General features: G+C 51.9%; 1 protein-coding gene across 9 annotated transcripts in view; it reads right to left on the reverse strand.

Moving 5' to 3' along the window:
- ARHGAP22 (Rho GTPase activating protein 22) overlaps window positions 1-20,702 on the reverse strand; it is a 174,292-nt gene that overhangs the window by 34,072 nt on the left and 119,518 nt on the right. Inside the window, exon 1 of one of the 9 annotated variants that reach the window (XM_053206800.1) lies at window positions 4,175-4,471. The exons of 7 other annotated variants lie outside the window; for them this stretch is intronic. In XM_053206800.1, coding sequence (XP_053062775.1) covers window positions 4,175-4,226 — 52 coding nt within the window. In that variant the 5' untranslated portion in view covers window positions 4,227-4,471. Of the gene's footprint in view, window positions 1-4,174; window positions 4,472-20,702 lie in introns of those variants that run through there. One more of the 9 variants, XM_053206801.1, reaches the window with a different exon arrangement.

A 20,702-nucleotide genomic window follows, 5' to 3' on the forward strand; every position in this document is an offset into this window, starting at 1 on the left:
ATGCATGGAGTACAAGGGGTTCCACCTGGGGTTCCCCTTTCTGCGGCACAGCCTGGAACTTTCTCCAGCTGGGGCACGTGTAGACTTTACCTCATTTGTTTCCCGTCTTTTGGGGGTCACAGTCCTTCACTGCCACTGTTCAGTATCTTCAAAACTGTTTCAGATTACTTGTCCTTTTTTTGTGGGGAGGGAGTTGTTTTAGGTGAGAGAGCAAACTGGTCCCTGTTGTTCCATTGTATCCAGAAACAAGTCCCGCTACTGCTTTTAATGACCCGCTACATGTAAAACACTGTGCAAGAAGCTTAACACACACGGCGACACCTAGTCCTCATAAATACCGTAGGAAGGAGTGTTACTGACCCCATTTTACAGATGAATAAATGGATGCTCTGAGAAGTTAAACATTTAGCTCACAAACAAACAAGTGGAGAGGCCAGGATTCAAACCAAGGTTGGTTCGACGATACACGCATTCTCTATTTATAATATAAAACCTCCTCTCTGGCAGCCGAGGGGAGTGCAAGGAAGGTGAAACAGGCCATTAAAGCAAACTCTGGCATTTTCTACGGCATTCAATCGTTTATGCTTACTTTTTCCTCTGCTACTTAGGAAAAGAGTCGTATTAGCTTTAGTTTAAAAAAAAAAAAAAAAGTCCTAACAGCCAATTATTTCAGGAAGAAACGCATCATGAAGGCTGAGGGTCTCTTGTTACCGTTTTTGGTTTTCCCCTTTCCTTTTTTTAAACCAGGCTGTGTGGCCATTGTGTTTCCATCCCATCCTGACACATGTCACAGGCCTCTGAGGCTTTCTAGAATGGTGCTTAGCCCAACCTGGGGTCAACCCTCAGCTCCACCAGGGGGAGCACCGTGACTTAACTTTGCCAAGCGTCAGAGTCCCACACCTGTAGGGTGAAGAAAATGAAGGTAGCTACCCTTTCGGGAGAAGGACATTGAGATACTCCCCTGGCTTAGCACCTGGCACCTAACAAGCTCTTTAAATGTTCACTTAAAAAAAAAAAGTTCATTATTTATTTTTGGGAGAGAGAGCATGAGCAGGGGAGGGGCAGAGAGAGAGAGAGCAGGGGGATACAGGATCCAAAGAGGGCTCTGCCCTGACAGCACAGAGCCTGATGGGGGGCTTGAACTCACAAACCGCAAGATCATGACCGGAGCCAAAGTCGGACGCTGAACCGACTGAGCCACCCAGGCGCCCCTAAAGGTTCACTTTTATTATCACATTCAATTAATATAATAGAAAGCAGAATTTTCCCACCTCAGCACTACTGATGTTTGGGGCCAGATAATTCTTCCTGGGGGTGGTGACAAGCTGTCTTGTGCACAGCAGGATGTTTAGCATCATCCCTGGCCTCCACCCACTAGATGCCTGTAACAGCCTGTCCCTGTCTCCCAGGCTGACCACCAGGAAAGTCTCCATATATTGCCAAATGTCCCTTGGGGGGCAAAACTGCCCCCAGTTAAGAATCAGATATATAGCAACCAGATACATACTTTCTATGAGTCTAAATGTCTTTTACAATTCTACAATCATGTGATGTCCCATGGGCACAGCAGGGCTTCTCTGAAAATCATCAGGACCTCATCTATCACACCAGCCTCCTCTTGTGTTCCCATCTCAGTGCTGGGCATTCAGGTACCCCAGGCAGAAACTTGGGGTCACCTGGCCTTTCCCCCTGCCTTGTCCCCACACTGACCCAGTTTCCTCTGGTGGGCTCATCTAGTCTCAAGACTCTATGTGATGACCATGCCATCCCTATGCTGACGACTTCCAAGTTCACTGTCCCCTGCCCTCCAGACCCACTCTCCACTGCCCGCCTCACAGCTCCACCGGGACGTCTCCAGGCAGCACGCCCTTAGCAGGTATGAAATCCACCTCTGGACCTGCCCCACCCTCCCCTTCTCCGATGAGGGCGACTCCCTCTTCTAGCTACTCAAGTGGCAACCAAATGCATCTTCAGGTCTGCTCTCTCTCATGTCACATCCATTCCTATCAGTAAGTTCCACTGATTCCTCCTTCAAAAGATCTTCAAACTCTGACTGCCTTTCACTGTTCCACCTGGTCCCAGCCACCATCCTCTGTCATCCAGATTACTGGCGTGCTCCCTAGGCCCTCGCTTGCCCCTACAATCTGTTCTCAATATGGCGGCCACAGTGGCCCAGTAAGACCTAAACCAGCTCACACACCTCTGCTCAAAGCAAAAACCGCCCCTCTCAGCAGAGTCCTTACAATGATCTTCCAGGCCGCTCACCGCTATCCCCCATCCCGCCCCAGGCCCCCAGCCCTCCTGCTACTCCTGATTTCATGGCTGCTCTCCTCTTTGTTCTAGGCCATTCCTCCAACCACCAGGCACATCCTTGCCTGAAGGTCTTTGCTCCTGCCCTTGCTGTTGCCCGAGAAGCTGTTCTCCCAGACACTCCCTCACCTCCTTGAAGTCTTTCCTCAAATGTGGCCTTCTTGGGGAATCTTTCCCAACAACTCTATGTAAACGTCATCATCCACTACAACCCATGCCCCTTCCTGTCCTTACTTTTTCCACAGCACTTATCACAATGCAGCACACACACAGTTTACATGTTTACACGATAGGCTTATTTATACTGTTTATTTTTGGCCCACCCCACCTCGTCTATCTGGTAAGCAACTCCAGCACACAAGCAGTGCCTGGCACGGGGAAGGCACGCACAGAATCTGGGATGAATGCATGGCTAACTGCAGCCGCAGCAGAACCAAGGGGCACGCACAAGGCACTCGCTTTGAGGCAGGCATGATGTTAACGAACGGGTGAGCATCACAAGTTTGAACACTCACAAAGGAAGTGGTGTCATTATCCCCATCGGACAGGAAAGGAAACTGAGGCCCAGAGATGGTGAGAAACACATCCAAGCTGTAAAACCAGTGAACTAGGACCCTAGGCAGACTAGTTCCTAACCCTGTCCCCACTCTGCTCAAGGGACCGGCCTTAGGTGACCCAGCCAGGACCCCAACCCAGCTTTTCTTATTCCCACTTGGGCTTTCTTCCCCTCTGAGCTCCTGAATTTAAGAATTTCCTTTTGTGCTGGAGTCTCCTTTTCCACCCATGCAAGGGGGGCTTTGGGGGAAAGGTGGTAACCCCAAAATGCAGCATATTCTGGCACAGGATCCAGAACAGGAACCCACTATCTCTCAACGTTTCTGTACAAAAACTTTTATAACAAAAAGAAAAAAGAGAAAATGTTATTTATGAAAGCATTTTGTAAACCACGGTAGCCCATGGGACTCATTCTAGGGCATTCAGGTGGAAAAACTGTCATTCTGATGTAATTAATCAAATACTATCTGTATTAGGCCAGGAGTCATGGAAAAATTGTTTAAAAAATAAAAGAAGTCACTATTTAAAGGTAATAGTAACTGCAATATAGGACTTGTCACAGGACCCACTGTCATTCTACTGGCAGCCCAGGGGAGTGGGGAGCCCCAGGGAAGCCCCAACTGATGGATTCCCAGGGTTGGAGGCCAAGTGTAGGAATATAGCTGGAAATACCGTCTGAGACAGTGTGGTCCAGTGGAAACATAATGAAAGCCACATGTACATTTTTAAACGTTTTGGCAGCTACGTTGAAAAAGGTGCAAAGAAACAGGTGAAATTATTTTGCATAATATATTTCACTTATCCCAGTACCTCCAAAAGAGTACCATTCATTTCAACCTGTCATTGACAACTTTAATGTATTTTTTATACCAAGCCTTCAAAATCCAGTGTATATTTTGCACAAAGAGCACATCCAGACCAGCCACGTTTCAAGTGCTCGGTAGCCAGATGTGCTGGTGGCTACAGGACAGCTTTGAGGCAGCCTAGACAGGGGCTGGAAGGAGGGGAGAAGAGCCACCCTCAGACTTGCTGAGACTGTTGTGGGGGACAACTCTGAGCTATGCCTTCCAGCCAGCTGGGCTTTTCTGCAGTCTCCAAGGGCTGCCTCCCTGCCCATCCCAGCCAGACCACACCAGGCTGACTCCGAACTCGGGTCCAGGCTGCCCTCAGGATCCTGTCCTCGTTTCCGCTCATTTCTCTTGACCTCTTGACCCACTTGGAGTCATCAAAGGCCGCTTGCCCTTCAAGGGTTAATCACCCCTGGCCTACTGGCCCCACAACCTGCTCTTGACCCTGGCTGCCCACTTACCCCAGGGCTGACGCCTGCTCCTCTTCAGATACCTGGCTGGCCAGAAGGGCATGGTGTGGCTGGAGGAGTGACCTTTAGACACAGCCAAGCTAGGGACTGAGGCTAGGCGGCTCCGCGTGCAGGAGCTGAGGCTGCCTGTGCGCTCTGCTCAGAAGGCACTGGGCCAGGACCTTTTTGTCTCCTTTGGGGAAGTTCCGCACTTCTCAGGGCCCCAAAGCTAGGACTGTCCCGGGCGGGGGCGGGGCAAGGAGGCAAGAGCCAGATCCCCCAGGGGGCCCTCCCGCTGGGTGCAGGGTCCGGTCTGCTGGTTTCTACCAGCGGAAATCCCTTCAGCCACCGTGAGCGCTCCCTCCCCCGCATTCCTGGCCGGGGCACGGGCTCTGGCCCGCCACTGGGGCTGTCCTGTCCCCCAGCTTGCTAGGTGCTGAGAGCACAGGGCTGGACGTCCAGCCCCATCCACTCTGTGCCTCAGGGTCCTTTCCAAGCGGAGCCTGGGAAAGCCCACCTCTGTAGGTTGGTGGGGGCTCAATGAATCCATGGGAGAAGCCCGAGTAATATTAAGTCATTACTGGCCACATAATCTTTCAGGTCCCATTTCTTCATCAGCAAAATGAAGCCAATAATGGGATCTGCCTGGCGAGGTTCTGGTGGGGACTGAATGAGATGAGGAAGCCATAAGTCACCAGTATCCCTGCAACAGCCGGGGAAGCCAGAGCCCGGGGCGCTTCCAAGGGCCCAGGGCCACCCAGCTGGGATCTGGCACAGCCAGGACTTGAACTTAGCTGTTTGGGACTCTTTCTATGACATCAGCTTCCATCCTTACAGTGTCTCCACCACCCTTGATACAAAAAGAGCTGGAGACAGGGACACCTGGGTGGCTCGGTCAGTTAAGCGTCAGACTCTTTTTTTTCTTTTTAAATGTCTATTTATTTTTGAGAGGAACACAGAGTACGAGCGGGGGAAGGGCAGGGAGAGGGAGACACAGAACCCGAAGCAGGCTCCGGGCCGAGCCCGTCAGCACAGGGCCCCCTTGGGACCCTCCATCTCTCTCTCTCTGCCCCCTCCCACCCCCAAAAATAAATAATTAAAAAAAAGGGAGCTGGAGACAGCCCTCTTCCCCAACCTGGCCGTCCCTCCTGCACTACTCATTCCTTCCAGGACAGTGTCAGAACCTCGACCACGGGGAAACTCTGAAGTGATTTCCTAAAGGGCTGGGGCAGGCAGCTGGCACTAAACTCTGGTGAAAGCCTATGCTGGTGTTGATGCCACCTGTTTATTTGCCCATCTTCCCCATTTGTCCAACTGTCCGTCCATCCATCCCTTCAACAAAGAAAAACAGCCAATTAAAAACAAAGCACATCTGCTTAAAACTCTTCAGGGGGCCTACGGTTCTTGGGATATAATCCAGCTCTGCTGTAACCTTGGGGTCCCAGGCCCCATGACCACACGTCCACCTACTTGCCCACCCTTACTTCTATCAGCCATTTGGGCCCCCTTTCTCTTTCCTCAGACTCACTCTCTTCCAACTACAACCTAGTGCTCAGTGCTGGGTATTCTCCCAGCTCCCTGCATGGCCAGCTCCCTCACACCTTCAGACTTCAGCTCAGACTTCAATTTAGAGAAACCCTCCCTGGGTGAGAACCTCTGTCAAGTAACTGTCCCTCCTGCCCAATCACTGTCATGGTCTTTTCTCTCCAGAGCTTGTCACATGGGGAAATTAGCCTATTTATGTGTAGACGTGTTTACTGTGTCTCTGCTAAAGGATGTAAGTTTCAGGAAAGCGGGGCTTGCCTCCCTTGGTCGGCTGGTATCTCCCAGGACTGGTTCAGAGTCTCGAAAAGGGTGGCAGTGGTCACCGTGGGGACACCTGGAAAGCTCTGTGGAAGTGACAGGCAATCTCTCTTAGTACAACATCCAAGTTTGATTGGTTGTTTACAGTGTTCTGGGCACAGTTTCTACAAACTGCCTATTTTAATTCAATGTTTCAGCTTCACAATGACCCTAAAAGGTGGTACAATGATCACACCCACTTTGCAGATGAGAAAACAGTGGCTGAGTCATTTGTCGGCGGTCACATGACTGAGTGCAGCTTCCCAAATGGCCCTGGTCGGCAAGGGGAAACTGCATGTTAACTGGTCCCCTAAAGTGTTGGCCACTCACACCCCACTCTTGCAGGCTGAGGGTCTGAACCCAAGCAATCTGGCTGCCCTTTGTCCTCCCAGTCCCATCCCTGTGGTGAGCGGCCTCTAAGCCCCCAGTGAATGAACCCTGCTTCCTGGCATCACACCCTCTTCAATGTGGGCTGAACCTAGTAACTTGTTTTCAAAGGTGATAGAGGTCACCTCTGGGATTAGCTTCCAAAGACACTGAGGCTTGTGTCTTGTGTGCCCTCTATGGCAGCAGACCTCAGCCAGGGATGACAGCTCACCTCTGCATTTCTAGCAAGCCGTTTTATTATCCTACTTGGGAGAGAAAAAAGAGACCAGGGAGGGTAGAGGGACCGAGTAAACAGGGTACTGAAAGCTGGGGAGGGGGGCGTCTAAACACTCACCCTCCCCACAGTGCTCTGCTCTATCACCTGGGCAGCACTGCCCAGGGAGCCCCAGCTCTGTCACCATCTGTCGCTGGGGAAACGATGCTGGCCCAGGGGGCCAGGAGTGGTGGAGGGTAGCACAACAGGGGGTGTCCCGGGGAGTGGCGCAAAGACTTGGGTCCCCATGGTTCCTTTAGGGCTCTCTTAAATCGGTTTCTCCAAGGAGAAACTTTAGAAGGCACTTGACAATATTTAACATCCATTTTGATGGAAATCTTCCATGAAATAAAAATAGATCCTTCTTCAACATAGATATACCAAAGCCAACACTGCGTTTATGGAGAGACACTAGCAGCGTTCCCATCAAGGCCAGGGACAATCCCAGCAGGCACCCCATCAGCACTGGTATTTAACGTTCTCCTGGAAGTCTTCTGCAGTGCAATTAGATCAGAAAAAGAACATAAAACAATAAAAGCTGGAGGGAAGGGTACAGTGTTATTATTGCTATTGTTGTTTATATAGAGAGAAAACCAAAGCCAGTGGACTGAAAAATGATGGGAGGCAGTAAGAGAATGCAGTAAGGTGTCCAGACGCAAAATTAATAGACAGAGATCCCAAGCTATTTATAAACGAGGAGAAACAGAGATACCATTGCGTAAGTAGGAAAACCCACATAACAGAATACCAGTTCACCCTAATTTAGTCTATACATTTAACACAAGAAAATACTAATAGCATTTTTTTAAATACAACAAGTTGATTCTAAAGTTCGTAACAAAAACAGCAAATGCATTTTAAAAAAATAGAGACCAATTTATTAAACTGTAGTCAAGTATCCCGCTGTACAAGAAGTAAAACGAGGGAGGTAACACAGGACGTGAGCAGAGACAGACTCCAGAACATATCGGACTTTGGAAACGACAAGTTATTTCAAATGGGCCAGTAGAAGACGTTACATAAGAAATGGAAAAGAGACAAATGGATAGCCACCTGGAGAGATATTATCCAATGGATCCTTGTATCACACCTATCGCAAAATAAAAATTCACCACGGATCGAAGATTTCAAGATGAAACATGAAGCCAGAGAAGCACCAGGATCAACGGTGGGAGGAATTTCCGTACGACCTCGAAACTGGGGAAGCCCTTTCTGAATATGACACAAACACCAGAGACCACAAAAAAAATTTCACTCCATATAAGTTAAAAATATTTGCATGGCAAGGAAAAGAAAGTAAAAAGACAGTGACAACAGGAGGGGAGTGGGATATACAGTCTTCACTTGGGATGCTCTGCGGGTATTAAAAAGGATGAGGATGTGCTTCATGCCCAGATTTGGAATGTTCTCTGCTAGATACAGGGAGGTGAAAAATGCAATGATACGTGACCGTGTTTGCACAGGAGGGGAGGAGAGAAGAGTGGAAGAGATACTTATTTGTTTGAATATGTGCAAAATATCTCTGAAAGGAGCCAGAAGATACTGGGAGCAGTGGCTTTTCTGGGGAGGAAAGTGGGTAGCACAGAGAGACTGGCTTTCCACCCTTTGAAATTTGAACCACATTCCCTATCTTAAAAACCGAATGACGGGCATCTGGGTGGCTCAGCCAGTTAAGCGTCTGACTCTCGGTTTTGGCTCACGTCATGATCTCACAGGTTTGTGAGTTCTAGCCCTGAGTCAGGCTCTGAGCTGGCAGTGCGGAGCCTGCTTGGGATTCTCTCTCTCTCCCTCTCTCTGTGCCACTCCCCTCCCTCAAAATAATAAATTAAAAACCAATTAAAATAAATAAAAACTAAATGACACTAGGATCTACCATAAAGGGACAAGTGAAAGAAACCTCACCTCATCTGTGGGCAGTGGGGGCGCTGAGGGGTGGGCCGCAGGCTGTGCATTCAGCAGGGAATCGGCCAAGGTGGGCCTACGGGCACCTGGGAGTCACTCAGAGCCGGGCACCAGCTCACCAAGGGGTGGGAGTGGCTTGCAGCTGGAGGTACCGAGCTGAGGGGGTCTTTTACAGTGTTGGCAGGAGTAGATTTTTGTATCTCCTTGGGGGATAGTTTGACAATATCTATCAAAATTTTAAACGGCCCAGCAATCCTTTCCAGGGAATTTACTCTGTGGCTAATTTGCACAGGTGCATAAGGAGGCGGAGATAATAAACTGGGAACAATGGTCCATCAAGTTACATAAATAATGTACTGATTAAATAAATTATGTACATCCAATAATGTACTGATTGAATAAATTATGTACGTGGACAAAGGACGAGGAAGCAAACAAAGGAAGGTGGCGGGGTAGGTGGCAGGGGGATAATACATTATCGCATGGAGAAAGCAAAAAGCAGCGTGATGAATACGCTGCCATTTGTGAGAGTCACGTGTGCACACGGGCGTGGTTGTGCGAGCCCATTTCTGCAAGGACAACAGGACACAGGGGCCTGGGAGCTCAGGCAAGGGGCTCAGGAACAGAGAAGCTTACTTCTCACTCGACTCTGAAGTGTGTGTGTGTGTGTGTGTGTGTGTGTGTGTGTGTGTGTGTGTGTATTACTGTGGACACAGATTGCTTTTCTTGAATGAAGATTGTTCCTTTTTATTGTTAAGGGAGGTGGTTTGGTAGCTCCTGTGTTTGGCCCCGGAGAAGTTAGACCTGCCTGTGCTTTGAGAACTTTTCTTTCTTTAAAGATTTTAAGTCGGGGTGCCTGGGTGGCTCAGTCGGTTAAGCATTCAACTTCAGCTCAGGTCTGATCTCACCGTTCGTGAGTTCAAGCCCCACATCAGGCTCTGTGCTGATACCTTAGAGCCTGGAGACTGCTTCAGATTCTGTGTCTCCCCCTCTCTCTGGCCCTCTCCCGTTCACACTCTGAGTCTCTCTCTCTCAAAAATAAACAAACATTAAAAAAAAAAAAGATTTTAAGTCACCTCTATGCCCACTGTGGGGCTTGAACCCACAACCCTGAGGTCAAGAGTCGCATGCTCCACTGACTGAGCCAGCCAGGTACCCCTTGAATACTTTTAAGGAAAATGCCCCAGATAGCCTCCAAATGGTTTGAGCTCCAACTTCCCCTCTCGCCAGCTCATCCCACGGTGGAGTTTCATTTCTCAAAACCACAGTGTCCCTGGGAAATCTTTTGTGGTTCTGGGGATATTGGGGTTTTTAGGGAATCCATACTGACCTCACCCCAGGCAGCACCCGTGGGAGAATTGGGAGTGTGATCTCTCTCACAGGGACAATTGCACAAGTGAGGGAAGAATGTGGGGCGGGCCATAGGGTCCTCTCTAAAATCCAAGTCAAGCCTCTCCCTTTCCTGGTAGGAATTTGAGACCACAGACTCTCTCCTCTGCCATCAGGATGTGCCCCCAGCTCACTGCTTCCCACTGGGGCTCCTCTGTGATCAGCTGAGAGTACCTTTCCAGTCCACCCAGCTACTCTCCCATCTCAGCAGCCACTCCTGGTGCTCTGCCCTACTTCTTGTTCCTGGGATATACCATGCCCTTCATGCCTCACCGTCTTTGCACATGCTATTCCCTCTTTTTGGGACACCTTTCCACTTGGCCCATTTGGTAAACTCCTACTCATTCATCAAAACCCAGCTCAAATATCCCCTTCTCCTTCACCTTCCTTAACTGTTCCCCCTCACTCACTCCCAGTTTTCCTTATTCCATTCTCCCTTCCACAAATATATATACATATTTATTTGAGAGACAGAGAGGGAATGTGCATGCACACAAGAGCGAGTGGGGGAGAAGGGCAGAGGGAAAGAATCTTTTTTTTTTAAGTTTATTTTTGAGAGAAAGAGACAATGTGAGCGGGGAAGGGGCAGTGAGAGAAGGAGACAGAGGATCCTAAGAGGGCTCTGCACTGACAGCATCAAGTCTGATGTGGGGCTTGAACTCAGGAACTGTGAGATCCTGACCTGAGTTGAAGCTGGACACTCAACCAACCAGCCACCCAGGCGCCCCCCGAGAGGCAGAATCTTAAGCAGGCTCCACACTCGCTCAGCACAGAGCCCACGACCCTGGGATCATGACCTGAGCCAAAATCAAGAGTCAGATGCTTTAACTGACTGAGCCAACCAGGCTGTTCCTCCCTTGCACAAACACCTGTTAAAGGTCTACCATGTGGCAAGCACTGTGCCATGCGCTGGGGACACGGCAGGGACAAAACCAAGAGGCCCTGCCTGGTGGGGAAGACTGGCCTGAACCTTTATCACAAACAAATGCAAAAACCACAATCAAAAGCCTAGGAAGGAATCCAGAGGTCTTGGGGATGGGGGCTGAGACCACAGTTTGAGAACTGCTTCCTCAGGGCCACCTGCCACCAACACCTGGGTCGCACCTGGGCTCGGGGCCCAGCCCCGACTCAGCCTGCCCGGTCCCCGAGCCAGGCCTGAGCAGTAACGCAGCATGGCCAGGGCTGGAAAACACCACTGATGGTTAGGCCGGGGTCCCCTGCCCCCCCACCAGCCTTTAAAAATAACTTTCACGGGGAAAAGAAACAAAAGCTAAAAATAGCAACATATTAAAATGGAATATGCCAGTTGCCGGAAGAAGACCAAGTTCTGCGCTGCCCAAGGGTGGGGGGTTGTGAGGGAAGAGGGGGTGGGCCTGACACTTAAAATGGAAAAATTGTGATTTATACAGTGACCTGGAGGGAATAATGGTTGAATTCATCATTCTAAGGGAGGACAAGGGAACTAACATTTATGAAGCACCCACGCTGTGCCAACTTCTGTACCAACCCTTAGATTCCACGTCTCCCAGGTCTCGGTGTAGGGTGCTTCTATAGCTACAATGTCAGCAGCAAAGGTAAAGAGTCCGGTTCTGTTACTGCCGGCCAAGGCTGGTATCCCTCCCAGCAAATGTGTGCAGGAGACGCTGAGACCATGGTCAAGGTCCCTGACCCTGGGATCTAGCAAGTGACGGAGGCTTGATCTGCACCCAGGACCTCTCCTTGGTCCACACCCAGTCTCCCGTCCCCACCCTCCTGGGCTCCCTTCGAGGCTTCTTCGAGGTATGAGATACATCCAGTGCCTCTCCTACACCTGATAGAACATTTTGCTCCCAGTGGGTGCATCAACACATCCGTGAAATAAGTGACCAAAGCACTGTGGGCTGATACAACGTCAGGAAACTGGTACCTTTGCTACCTCACGTTGCTACGGAATATTTTCCCCCACTAACCCCACGTCTTAGTCTGCGTTCCTCAAAACCAAAGCCTGAGACAAGGGCTCGTGTGCTGGTGGGCCTGGGAAGCTACCCCAGGGGGAAGTGCAGGGCAGAGAAGGAACCCGGGAACGGGGGAGAGCCCAGAAGAATGTGGGATCGAGCAGGCTGCTGCTTTAGGGGGCCTGGGGGCTCCATCCTGCTGGCCTGGTCTATACTGACTTACGAAACGTGTATCAGAGCTCCCAACCAAGGGACAAAAGGGGAGCAGCTATGCATTGGTTCCAGTCACCCACTGGTCAAGGGTGGTCCCCAGGAGTTTTAACTTCCCTGCCCCCCCTTCCCCCACCTTTCCGGAGCTTGGGTGGGGAGGCTCTTCCTTTCAAAGAGGCAACTGATACTTGGGGAGATCCTACAGCACCATCTCTGTGCTTGGCACAGGAACAGTGTGGAGGGGATACCTGGGTGAACAAGACAGGCAATGCCCCACCCCCTGGAGCTTATTTGGGGGGGGGGGGGTGGGGAGGGAAGGGAAGGGGGCCAAAGGACCAGGAAGCAAACAAAGGAAGGAGGCAAGCTCAAATATGGGTCAGCAAAGGCTTGCTTGAGAAGGGGACCCTCGATGGGGCGCCTGGGTGGCTCAGTCGGTTAAGCATCCGACTTCGGCTCAGGTCATGATCTCACAGCCCGTGAGTTCGAGCCCCGTGTCAGGCTCTGTGCTGACAGCTCGGAGCCTGGAGTCTGCTTCAGATTCTGTGTCTCCCCAGATTCTGTGTCTCCCTCTCTCTGACCCTCTCCTGTTCATGCTTTGTCCCTCTCTGTCTCAAAAATAAAGTAAACATTAAAAAAAATTAATAAAAAAAGAGAAGGGGACCCTCGAGCTGAGCACTACATGATGAGAGGGGCTGGCTTTCCTGCACTGATCCGGTCTGGGTACAGAAGGCTCAGGGTGGGCAGCAATTGCAAAGGCCCTGGGGAAGGAAAAGCACTGAGGTCCTTTGGGTGGCTTAGTGTACCCAGGAGGGCAGGAGTTAGTCAGGAGGTAGATAGGATGCTGCGGCAGGTACCCAGGGAGAAGACACAATGGTGTAGACGAGGCAGGAAGGGGTGCAGGAGGGACAAAAGCCTAGGTTCAGGTTCAGGTTCAGGATCTGTCTTGGTGTTGGTAGTGACCCAAGAGGAAGTGCAAAACGAGGATCAGCCTCCAGGCACTGGGCCCAATGCTGGGAAGAGGAGAGGGTGTCCTGGGGCACCTGGGGGGCTCCGTCGGTTAAGCACCGGACTCGGTTTTGGCTCAGGTCATGACCTCACGATTTCATGAGGTCAAGCCCCAAGTTGGGCTCTGTGCTGACAGCGTGGAGCCTGCTTGAGATCCTCTCTCAGTGCCCCCCCCCCCCGCCTCTCCCCCACTCACACCGTCTCTCTCTCAAAATACACAAATAAACTTAAAAATTTTTTTTGAAGAGGAGGGGATGTCTCACGTCACTGTCTCCAGAAACTGCACATTTTAGACAAAATCTAAAAAAGAGAAACCACTTTGTAATTGAAAGCATCAGTTTTTAAAACGTTGGCGGTTTCCCTTCTCATCCCTCCCTTCCCAACTGAACCCCACCCGAGCTCAAGCCCAGCTGCGTGAAAAGCAGACTCAGGGATCCCTGCCCTTTTCTTGGCTGTTAGCTCCCGGCACCCAGGTCCCTAGACCAGGCCTCCCGGGGTACGGGGCAGGGGCCTGTCTTCATTCAAGGGCCTGGCCTAGGTTCTCATCACTGACCCCAGGGGGTGACAGCCAGCCCAAGGCTACATCTCCGTTCCTCCTTTTACCAGCAGCAAGTTCCTATTTGTCCCCCACGTGCCGGATACACGCCTCCAGAACTGGAGCTTGAGAACCCCTGCCCTGAAGGACATTCTCAGATCCTATCACGGCACAGCCTGAATCCTGCCAGGCACCATGCTAGGAATTGGGGGCACAAATGAAGCCCCGGCCCTCAGGGAGCCAAGGGCAGGCGGGTCAGCCACAGACTGGGAAGCAACCCAAGGAGACAAATTAGCAACCACAAAGACATCTGCTCTCCACTCTAGAATCTCCAGAATCTGGGAGGGGAGGGATGGGTGCCCCTCCTCCGCCTCTTGGCTCTTTATTATGGAGCTAGTCAGCCCAGTTCCCAGTTGTGCATCACAAAACCTCCAACACACAGGCACTCTCCCCTCTCAGCGGGGGGAAGCTTGCAGGCAGCTAGGTTCCCTCCAGCAGCCTGGAGGGGTAGGGGAAGCAGAATTCCTGGGGTAACCATTTCCAGCCCCCAGACAAGTTGGGCTTCCAGGCCAAGGCCGGTGTGCACAGAGGGGCAGGTCTGGAGGGCTGCCTGGAGGCAGGTGGTAGTAAATGTAGCCAAAGGCCTATAAGTAGTTCTGCTGGCTGGGGAGAAGGGCTGAGTGCAGAGATAGGCTCAGGGAAAGTGACCTGCCAAATGGCACAGAAGTGCCCGGCCTGTGGGACTCCACGCCCCTGATCTACCCACTCAATCCTACACACTCACCCCAACCTCACAGCTCCTTTCTGCCTGCTCTAGCTGCTCACGTGGGTATTTGTTTTTGTTTCTAAATACAATTTAGTGTCAAATTGGCTTAGATGCAACACCCAGTGCTCATCCCAACAAGTGGCCTCTTCAATGCCCATCACCCATTTTCCCCTCTCCCCCACCCCCCATCAACCCTCCGTTTGTTGTCTGTATTTTAAGAGTCTCTTATGGTTTGCCGCCCTCCCTCGCTGTTTGTAACTACTTTTCCCCCTTCCCTTCCCCCGTGGTCTTCTGTTAAGTTTCCCAAGATACATGGACATGCGTTGAGCTACAAAGTCTATGTTGGGCAAATGAGAAATTCCCTTAATTTAGTTTGGACACCATGGATCTCTCACTGGTGCTCTTTTCCTTTGCCTGGTTCTGGTGACGTCCAGACAGATGAGGGCCCACCTCCAGCAGGTGTGTGAGACCACAGGGCTTCAGCTAACATTCTCCCTGCACTCTTTTCACCCAAATTGTTCTGGTTCTTAAAGACAAACATACTGTTTTTATAAGGTGCCTCCCTCCGGGAGGCCAGGTATAAACCACCAGACAAGTAAGAAGTCTTGCTAGTATGGAAGTTAAATGTGTTCACCGTTAACTAGCACCACTGTCTAGTATAGCTCCTTGAGGTTGCCATTCACATGATAGTCTAAGTGCACAGAATCCTCTGAAGGCACCTGTTCATCTTATAGTTTGAATGAACGGCATCCCTGGAAAATGACATTCACATCATCATCATCATCATCATCATCATTCCTATTATTCACAAAGTCTAAGTGCCTGGCACCCCTTCTCCCCACACCCCCCAGACAGCCACTCTCATTGTAGTCTAAATGAATGGCGCCCTCTGGTGGCACCAATTCACATTGTAGTATGTGAATCCCTGCCCTCCCCAAATTTTGGAATTGTGCAACACGGTGGCCTATATGTTCACACATTTAAGCCTAAAAAACGATCTTGAGGAAGTACTTATATTTCCACTTTCTACAGAAAAAACTTCCCAAGATCTCCCAGCCAGAGAGCTGAGATTTTATGCCTTGTCTATCTGATGTCCACTGCTTTCCCCCTCGGCAGAGCTGGAAGGACTGAGAGGCAAAACCTCAACTCCTCCAGCCTCTCAGGGCTTCCTGCCGGGCTCAGTCCCACAGCAAGGCCCCATACTAGGCCTTATGGATTCCCTTTGGGAAATTGATAGGCACTATCATAGGGATATTGACATCCCCTACAGATAGGGAAATTGAGGTTCCTTGCCTGAAATGCTGCAGCCAGTGAATGACGGGGGACTGCCTGTCTCAGGCAGAGGACCCACTTTCCAGGGCATCCTGTCTTCTACCGGGATGGGAAGATTCCAGTTCAACTGCCAGGGTGCTTCACGAGAATCCCCAAACCTCCCCCTGCCACCCAGGTGTCAGTCTCTCACCTGGTCCTCACCCCAGGATTCCACTGCCAGGGCCCTTGTCCAGAGTCACATTTGGTGCTGCAGTTGTGTGTAAGGGCCCCATCACTGGTCAGAGAGTGGCCCAGTGTCCTTTGTGACCAACGGTTACTAGGAACTTGTCGGAGACCTGCCAAGGACATTTAAAAACCTACCATGGGAGCCCGGACATCAGTCCTGGAGGGCACAGCAGCTCAAGGAGGGAGCTCCTGGGTCGTGGCTGTCAGGCCCTTCTGGGCAGCGAGGGAGTCCCTCCAGCCACAAGCAGACAGAGCAGAGCCACTATAGACACTTGGCCTCGGGCAGAGGAGGGACAGCTAAGCTGCCTCCCTTTGGAGGAATGTCTGATTTTCTATGCAACACATGGTTAGGGGAAAGACGGAATTGGGAGGTCATCAAACCCTTTGACCAGATGGGGGCTCCAGCCATACCCACGTCCTAACGGGGACACAAGAGGTCTGGCTAGAATAGCACCGCGTGGCTGGCAGCTCTGAGGGAAGGCCCAGAGGTTAAGTGGGAGTCACTGCCCAGCGCCTGGTCCGTTGGCAAGGCTCTGAGAGGTCCACCAGCAGAGAAAACACAGGCCCACTGAGCTCCTCCAGGGTACCACAAAACACGTCGCTAACAGGACACCTGCTAACGTCCTGAGCTCCTGAGAATGCACTGTGGGTGCAGCTGAGGTCGGGGTGGAGCTCATGAGGACCCTGCTGTGTATGGTGAGGACACCAGGGCCCCGATTCTGGAGAGAGGCGTTACCTCCCGGCTCCCTCCCTGATGGCCCTCTCATCTGTCCACCCAACTGTAACGGAGCAAGCCCGAGTGTGGCCTGATGACAGGGCTGACCTGAGCTGGGCTAGTGGGGGCGGGAGGGGACTGCTGTGAAGGGCACGCTGTCATTTGCAGGGAGCTGAATGCCGGCCTGCACTCCCTTGGCGGGCCAGCCTGGCCAGCGTGGTGAACCAGAGTCGGTGCCAGACCCCAGGGGCCTCACCTGGGAGCACCCGGGACAGGGAGAGAGCCGCGGCACCCCCATCAGTGGGGCAGAGGGGTGCCCTCCGGCCCGGCCCAGACGGGATGCCGAGCACAGCAGAGCTTTGTTCCAACCTCCGCCATCGAGCGCCGTGCAGACGCTCTGTGAATGGCACTGTTGTGGTATTTTAAGAAGATTCTACAAATAGCACTAACTCAGAATGGGCCTCAGAGCCAGCTCATGAATGCGGCAGTGGCGAGGGCGGGCCAGCCTGGGAGCTCCAGGAGGACAATGGGGCCTCACAGGGGAGGTAGGGCAGGATGTTGGGTGACCCCGGCCTTTTCCGGGGCTCCATGGCCTCATTTCCCCCCAGACGCAACGCACCCAGGCCCTGCCCCCATTGCCCAATTCTGATGGGCGGCTTCCTGGGAATTTATGGGGAAGGAGCAGCTCCCCAGCCTTTCTGAATAACAAGGGGATCCAACATCCTTCTGGCACCTGCTACTCCCGGATCTCTTAGCTCTGATGATGTCCTGTGGGTCACAGGAAGGAAGAATGTCCTTAGGCTTTAATTACAAGTCACTTTATTAGGTAGCCAGAGAAACCTCAAAGACTCATAGTCCTAGGAGCCAAGGACTATTATCTGGAATCTTTCCAGAAGAGTCCATTCTTGAGACTTGAAAGACAGCCGAGGGAAGAGAAAAAGAACAGGGATTGGGGGGTCATTCAGAGAAGCTTAAACGTAGCGAGACGTCTCAGTTTCGATGTCTCCATCTTGAAGACCAAGGCTATCGGACCTCTCTCACAGCGAAGGTCGAAAATTTGGAGGCGCAGAATATGCTGTGCTTGGTACCAAAGGCACTCAACAAGTGTCAGCCTCACTTCCTTCCCAAATGAAAGACCGCTTATTTAACAGATGCGTGCATTCCACACATAAACTATCTCTGAACTACAGCTGAGAAACCGGGCAGGCCTAAAAGGATCCCTCTTGACCCTGTGAATCTACAAAGACATCAGAGCAGGGCTGTGGAGTGTGGAGTCGACGCAAATGAGCAAGACAGAGCAGCAGAGCAGGCCGGGCCCTGTGGCAAAGTAGAGAGGCTCAGATCTAAGCCCGTCTGTCCCTTCTTATACGACAGAGGAAGGATCATTTTCTTTTTAATGTTTATTTATTTGAGAAAGAGAGAAACAGGGCACGAGCAGGGAAGGGGCAGAGAAAGAGGGAGACACAGAATCCGAAGCAGGCTGCAGGCTCTGAGTGCTCAGCACCGAGCCCGACGTAGGGCTGGGGCTCACAAACTGAGATCGTGACCTGAGCCAAAGTCAGATGCTTAACCGACGGAGCCACCCAGGCGCCCCGAGGAAGGATCATTTTTGACAGACCTGCCTCGACCCCCCCAGCACATTCTGAGCAGGGGCCACGGCCGAGGCGTTGACGGTGCACCCAGCCATCAGAGGTGGCATGAAAGGGTGGTTCCCCCACATGCATCAGTCCCCGCCATCCAACCCTCAACCATGCCTTGACTAACTCCTGTGTCCTGCCCCTTCCCTCCATTAAACACTGGGGGGTGGAAACGCGATACCCTCTCTATACGAGGCTGAGCACAGTTCTGTGCACAGAACTTGGCACTTAATCCATAAGGACCAAATGAGAATGAGGTGAGAAAGACCTGTCTAGAGCCAAGAGTACAGGGGACCTCAGACTCAAGGGACTGGGCCACTGACCTGCGGTGCGGCCTTTGACAAGTCACTTCCTCTCTTTGGGGCTTTTGAAAAAACTAATTTGGAAAATGAGAAAGTCTGGCTAGGTGATCCCTGAGGATCACTCTCTCGGAGTCCATATGTTCCATCTCTAAGTACCGACGATTGAGTCCTGATATTGAATGGTGGATCTTCTCCTTAACCCTTTCCTGGGGTGCCTTCCCTGGAACTTGCTTATTCCCCACATTGAATTGGGACAAGGCAGGTAGCGGCTTGTTCACAGGCAGGTGGCCCTGGGCACAGCCCTGAGACCTCATTAAGTTAGAAGGTGCTGCTGTCTCCATAGCCCCAGCTGTCTGGGGAAGGCAGCATTTGGTGCTGGAGGGCACTGATCCTACACAGGTCTTTTTCCTACACGGCATCGCTGCATCAGGCAGGGGCAGCAGGAGAGGCAGTGCGCTCCCAGCCGTGGGACCGAGGCCCGGAGCCCAGACACAGGCCCAGAGGCACGCAGGTCAATGTGGGAGAGTCATGACTTGATACCGGGGTGCCTGGACTCCAAGGCCGTTCCTGCTGTCCCCCTACTTTGTACCCCTGACCTATAAGAGACTCATACACTGTCCCAATGAGCCATGTGCCCTAGGAGAGTGACCCAGACCTCTCTCCATCCGACTCTCCTAATCAATAAATGAAGGAAACTACCTAATCTCAAAGATATTTCCTTGCTCCCAAGTTCAGGGGCTCTCTTCTCCAGAAGTGGTTGAGGTACATTGACTGGGTGGTGTCTAAAATCCTGAACGAAGGCTCCGTGGGGACCAGGGCCAGTCAGAACAGGGTGGGCCTTACCCTGCTGGACCAGGTGTGAAGTTTCAGGTTCTAGACAGTGAGGGGACTGCGGAGCCCCCGGGGAGCCTGGGGGTAGTGACCATTTACTGACTGGTAAGGAAGCATTTCCGCGTTTTACAAACCTCCTAGCCTCTCTGGTGAGTGCCATCTGATTATCGGCCAGGCCTGCAGACCTCCTGGGCAGGAAGGAATTTGAGAACCTGCCAGGTTAGGGCCGTCCTCAGGGAGGTCTGAGACGGAGGCTGGCGAACAGGTGCAGAGGGCCCCACGCCAGATCCTGATCCACACCTTGTGCTCCGTTCTTGCAGAGACAGTCATGCGACAGGCAGGCAGCGGCCACTGTGACATCACTGGCTGTGGTGGACTCATTTGAGTCTGAAAAGATTGAAGTGAACCTGGGGAAGTGAACCTGCTCCTGCAAGGCCCCGGTGGGTCTCAGTGGGCACCACGTGACTAAACACCCCCGCCATTCGCGTTGGCTCCTGGGCCTCTGCGTGGGGAGCTGACTGAGCGGGGGCTGAAGCACAGCATCCTGGGTCCGGTCCAGTGTGAGAGTCTAAGCAGGCTCAGGGACACCACAGCCCCTGCCCTACAGGGAACTCCATGGGGCTGGGGGCGGGGGGCGGGTCCTGTGTATGACTGATCCTCAGAGAGGAAGCTGGCCCAGCAGAAGCCACAAAGGAGAAGCTGCAGGTTTGTGACTAACCTTTGACTCTTTCTAAGCTGGATGTGACCAGGGGTGGCCAGCTTTCTGTTCCAAGTTTCGTGCATACAGGCCGTGTGCTGCTTTTTGTTTCATTCTCTCGTGCGTGCTCTGCAGCTAGCTGTCAAAGTGAGTGCCTGGCTCTAGGTCATGTGGTAGTGAATGAAATCAATGCGGAGTGCAGGCTGGGAGGGTGGCCTCTGGTGCCAGACAGCCTGGGTTGGACTCCTGGTTCTGAGCGGCCTTGGCCATGAAACTCAATGCCTCGGTTTCCCCATCTCTAAAATGACACGAAGAACAGAATCCCCTTGAAGGCAACTGTGAGGATTAAGTGAATTCGTACATGTCCGGTGCTAACCAAGCACAGGGCTCGGCACACGGTGGGTGTTATGTGTGTTGTAAGCGCTTTCCTTTCAGCAAAGCAACACTGGCCTCATCAGTTTTTAGAATCTCACCCTAAGCCTCAAGGTGAATAATAATCACTTCCATTATCGGGCATGTTGGTGAGCTTGTCAGTATTCCAAGTCACAGACAAGAGTATCCCTCTTTGGCTCAGAGACGTGACTTGTCCAGACAGCAGGTGGCACAGCCAAAATGCAGAACCGGGCCTGCCCGACTCA

The sequence above is a fragment of the Acinonyx jubatus genome, chromosome D2 (assembly GCF_027475565.1).
Source record: "Acinonyx jubatus isolate Ajub_Pintada_27869175 chromosome D2, VMU_Ajub_asm_v1.0, whole genome shotgun sequence".
NCBI classification, from domain to species: Eukaryota; Metazoa; Chordata; class Mammalia; order Carnivora; family Felidae; genus Acinonyx; species Acinonyx jubatus.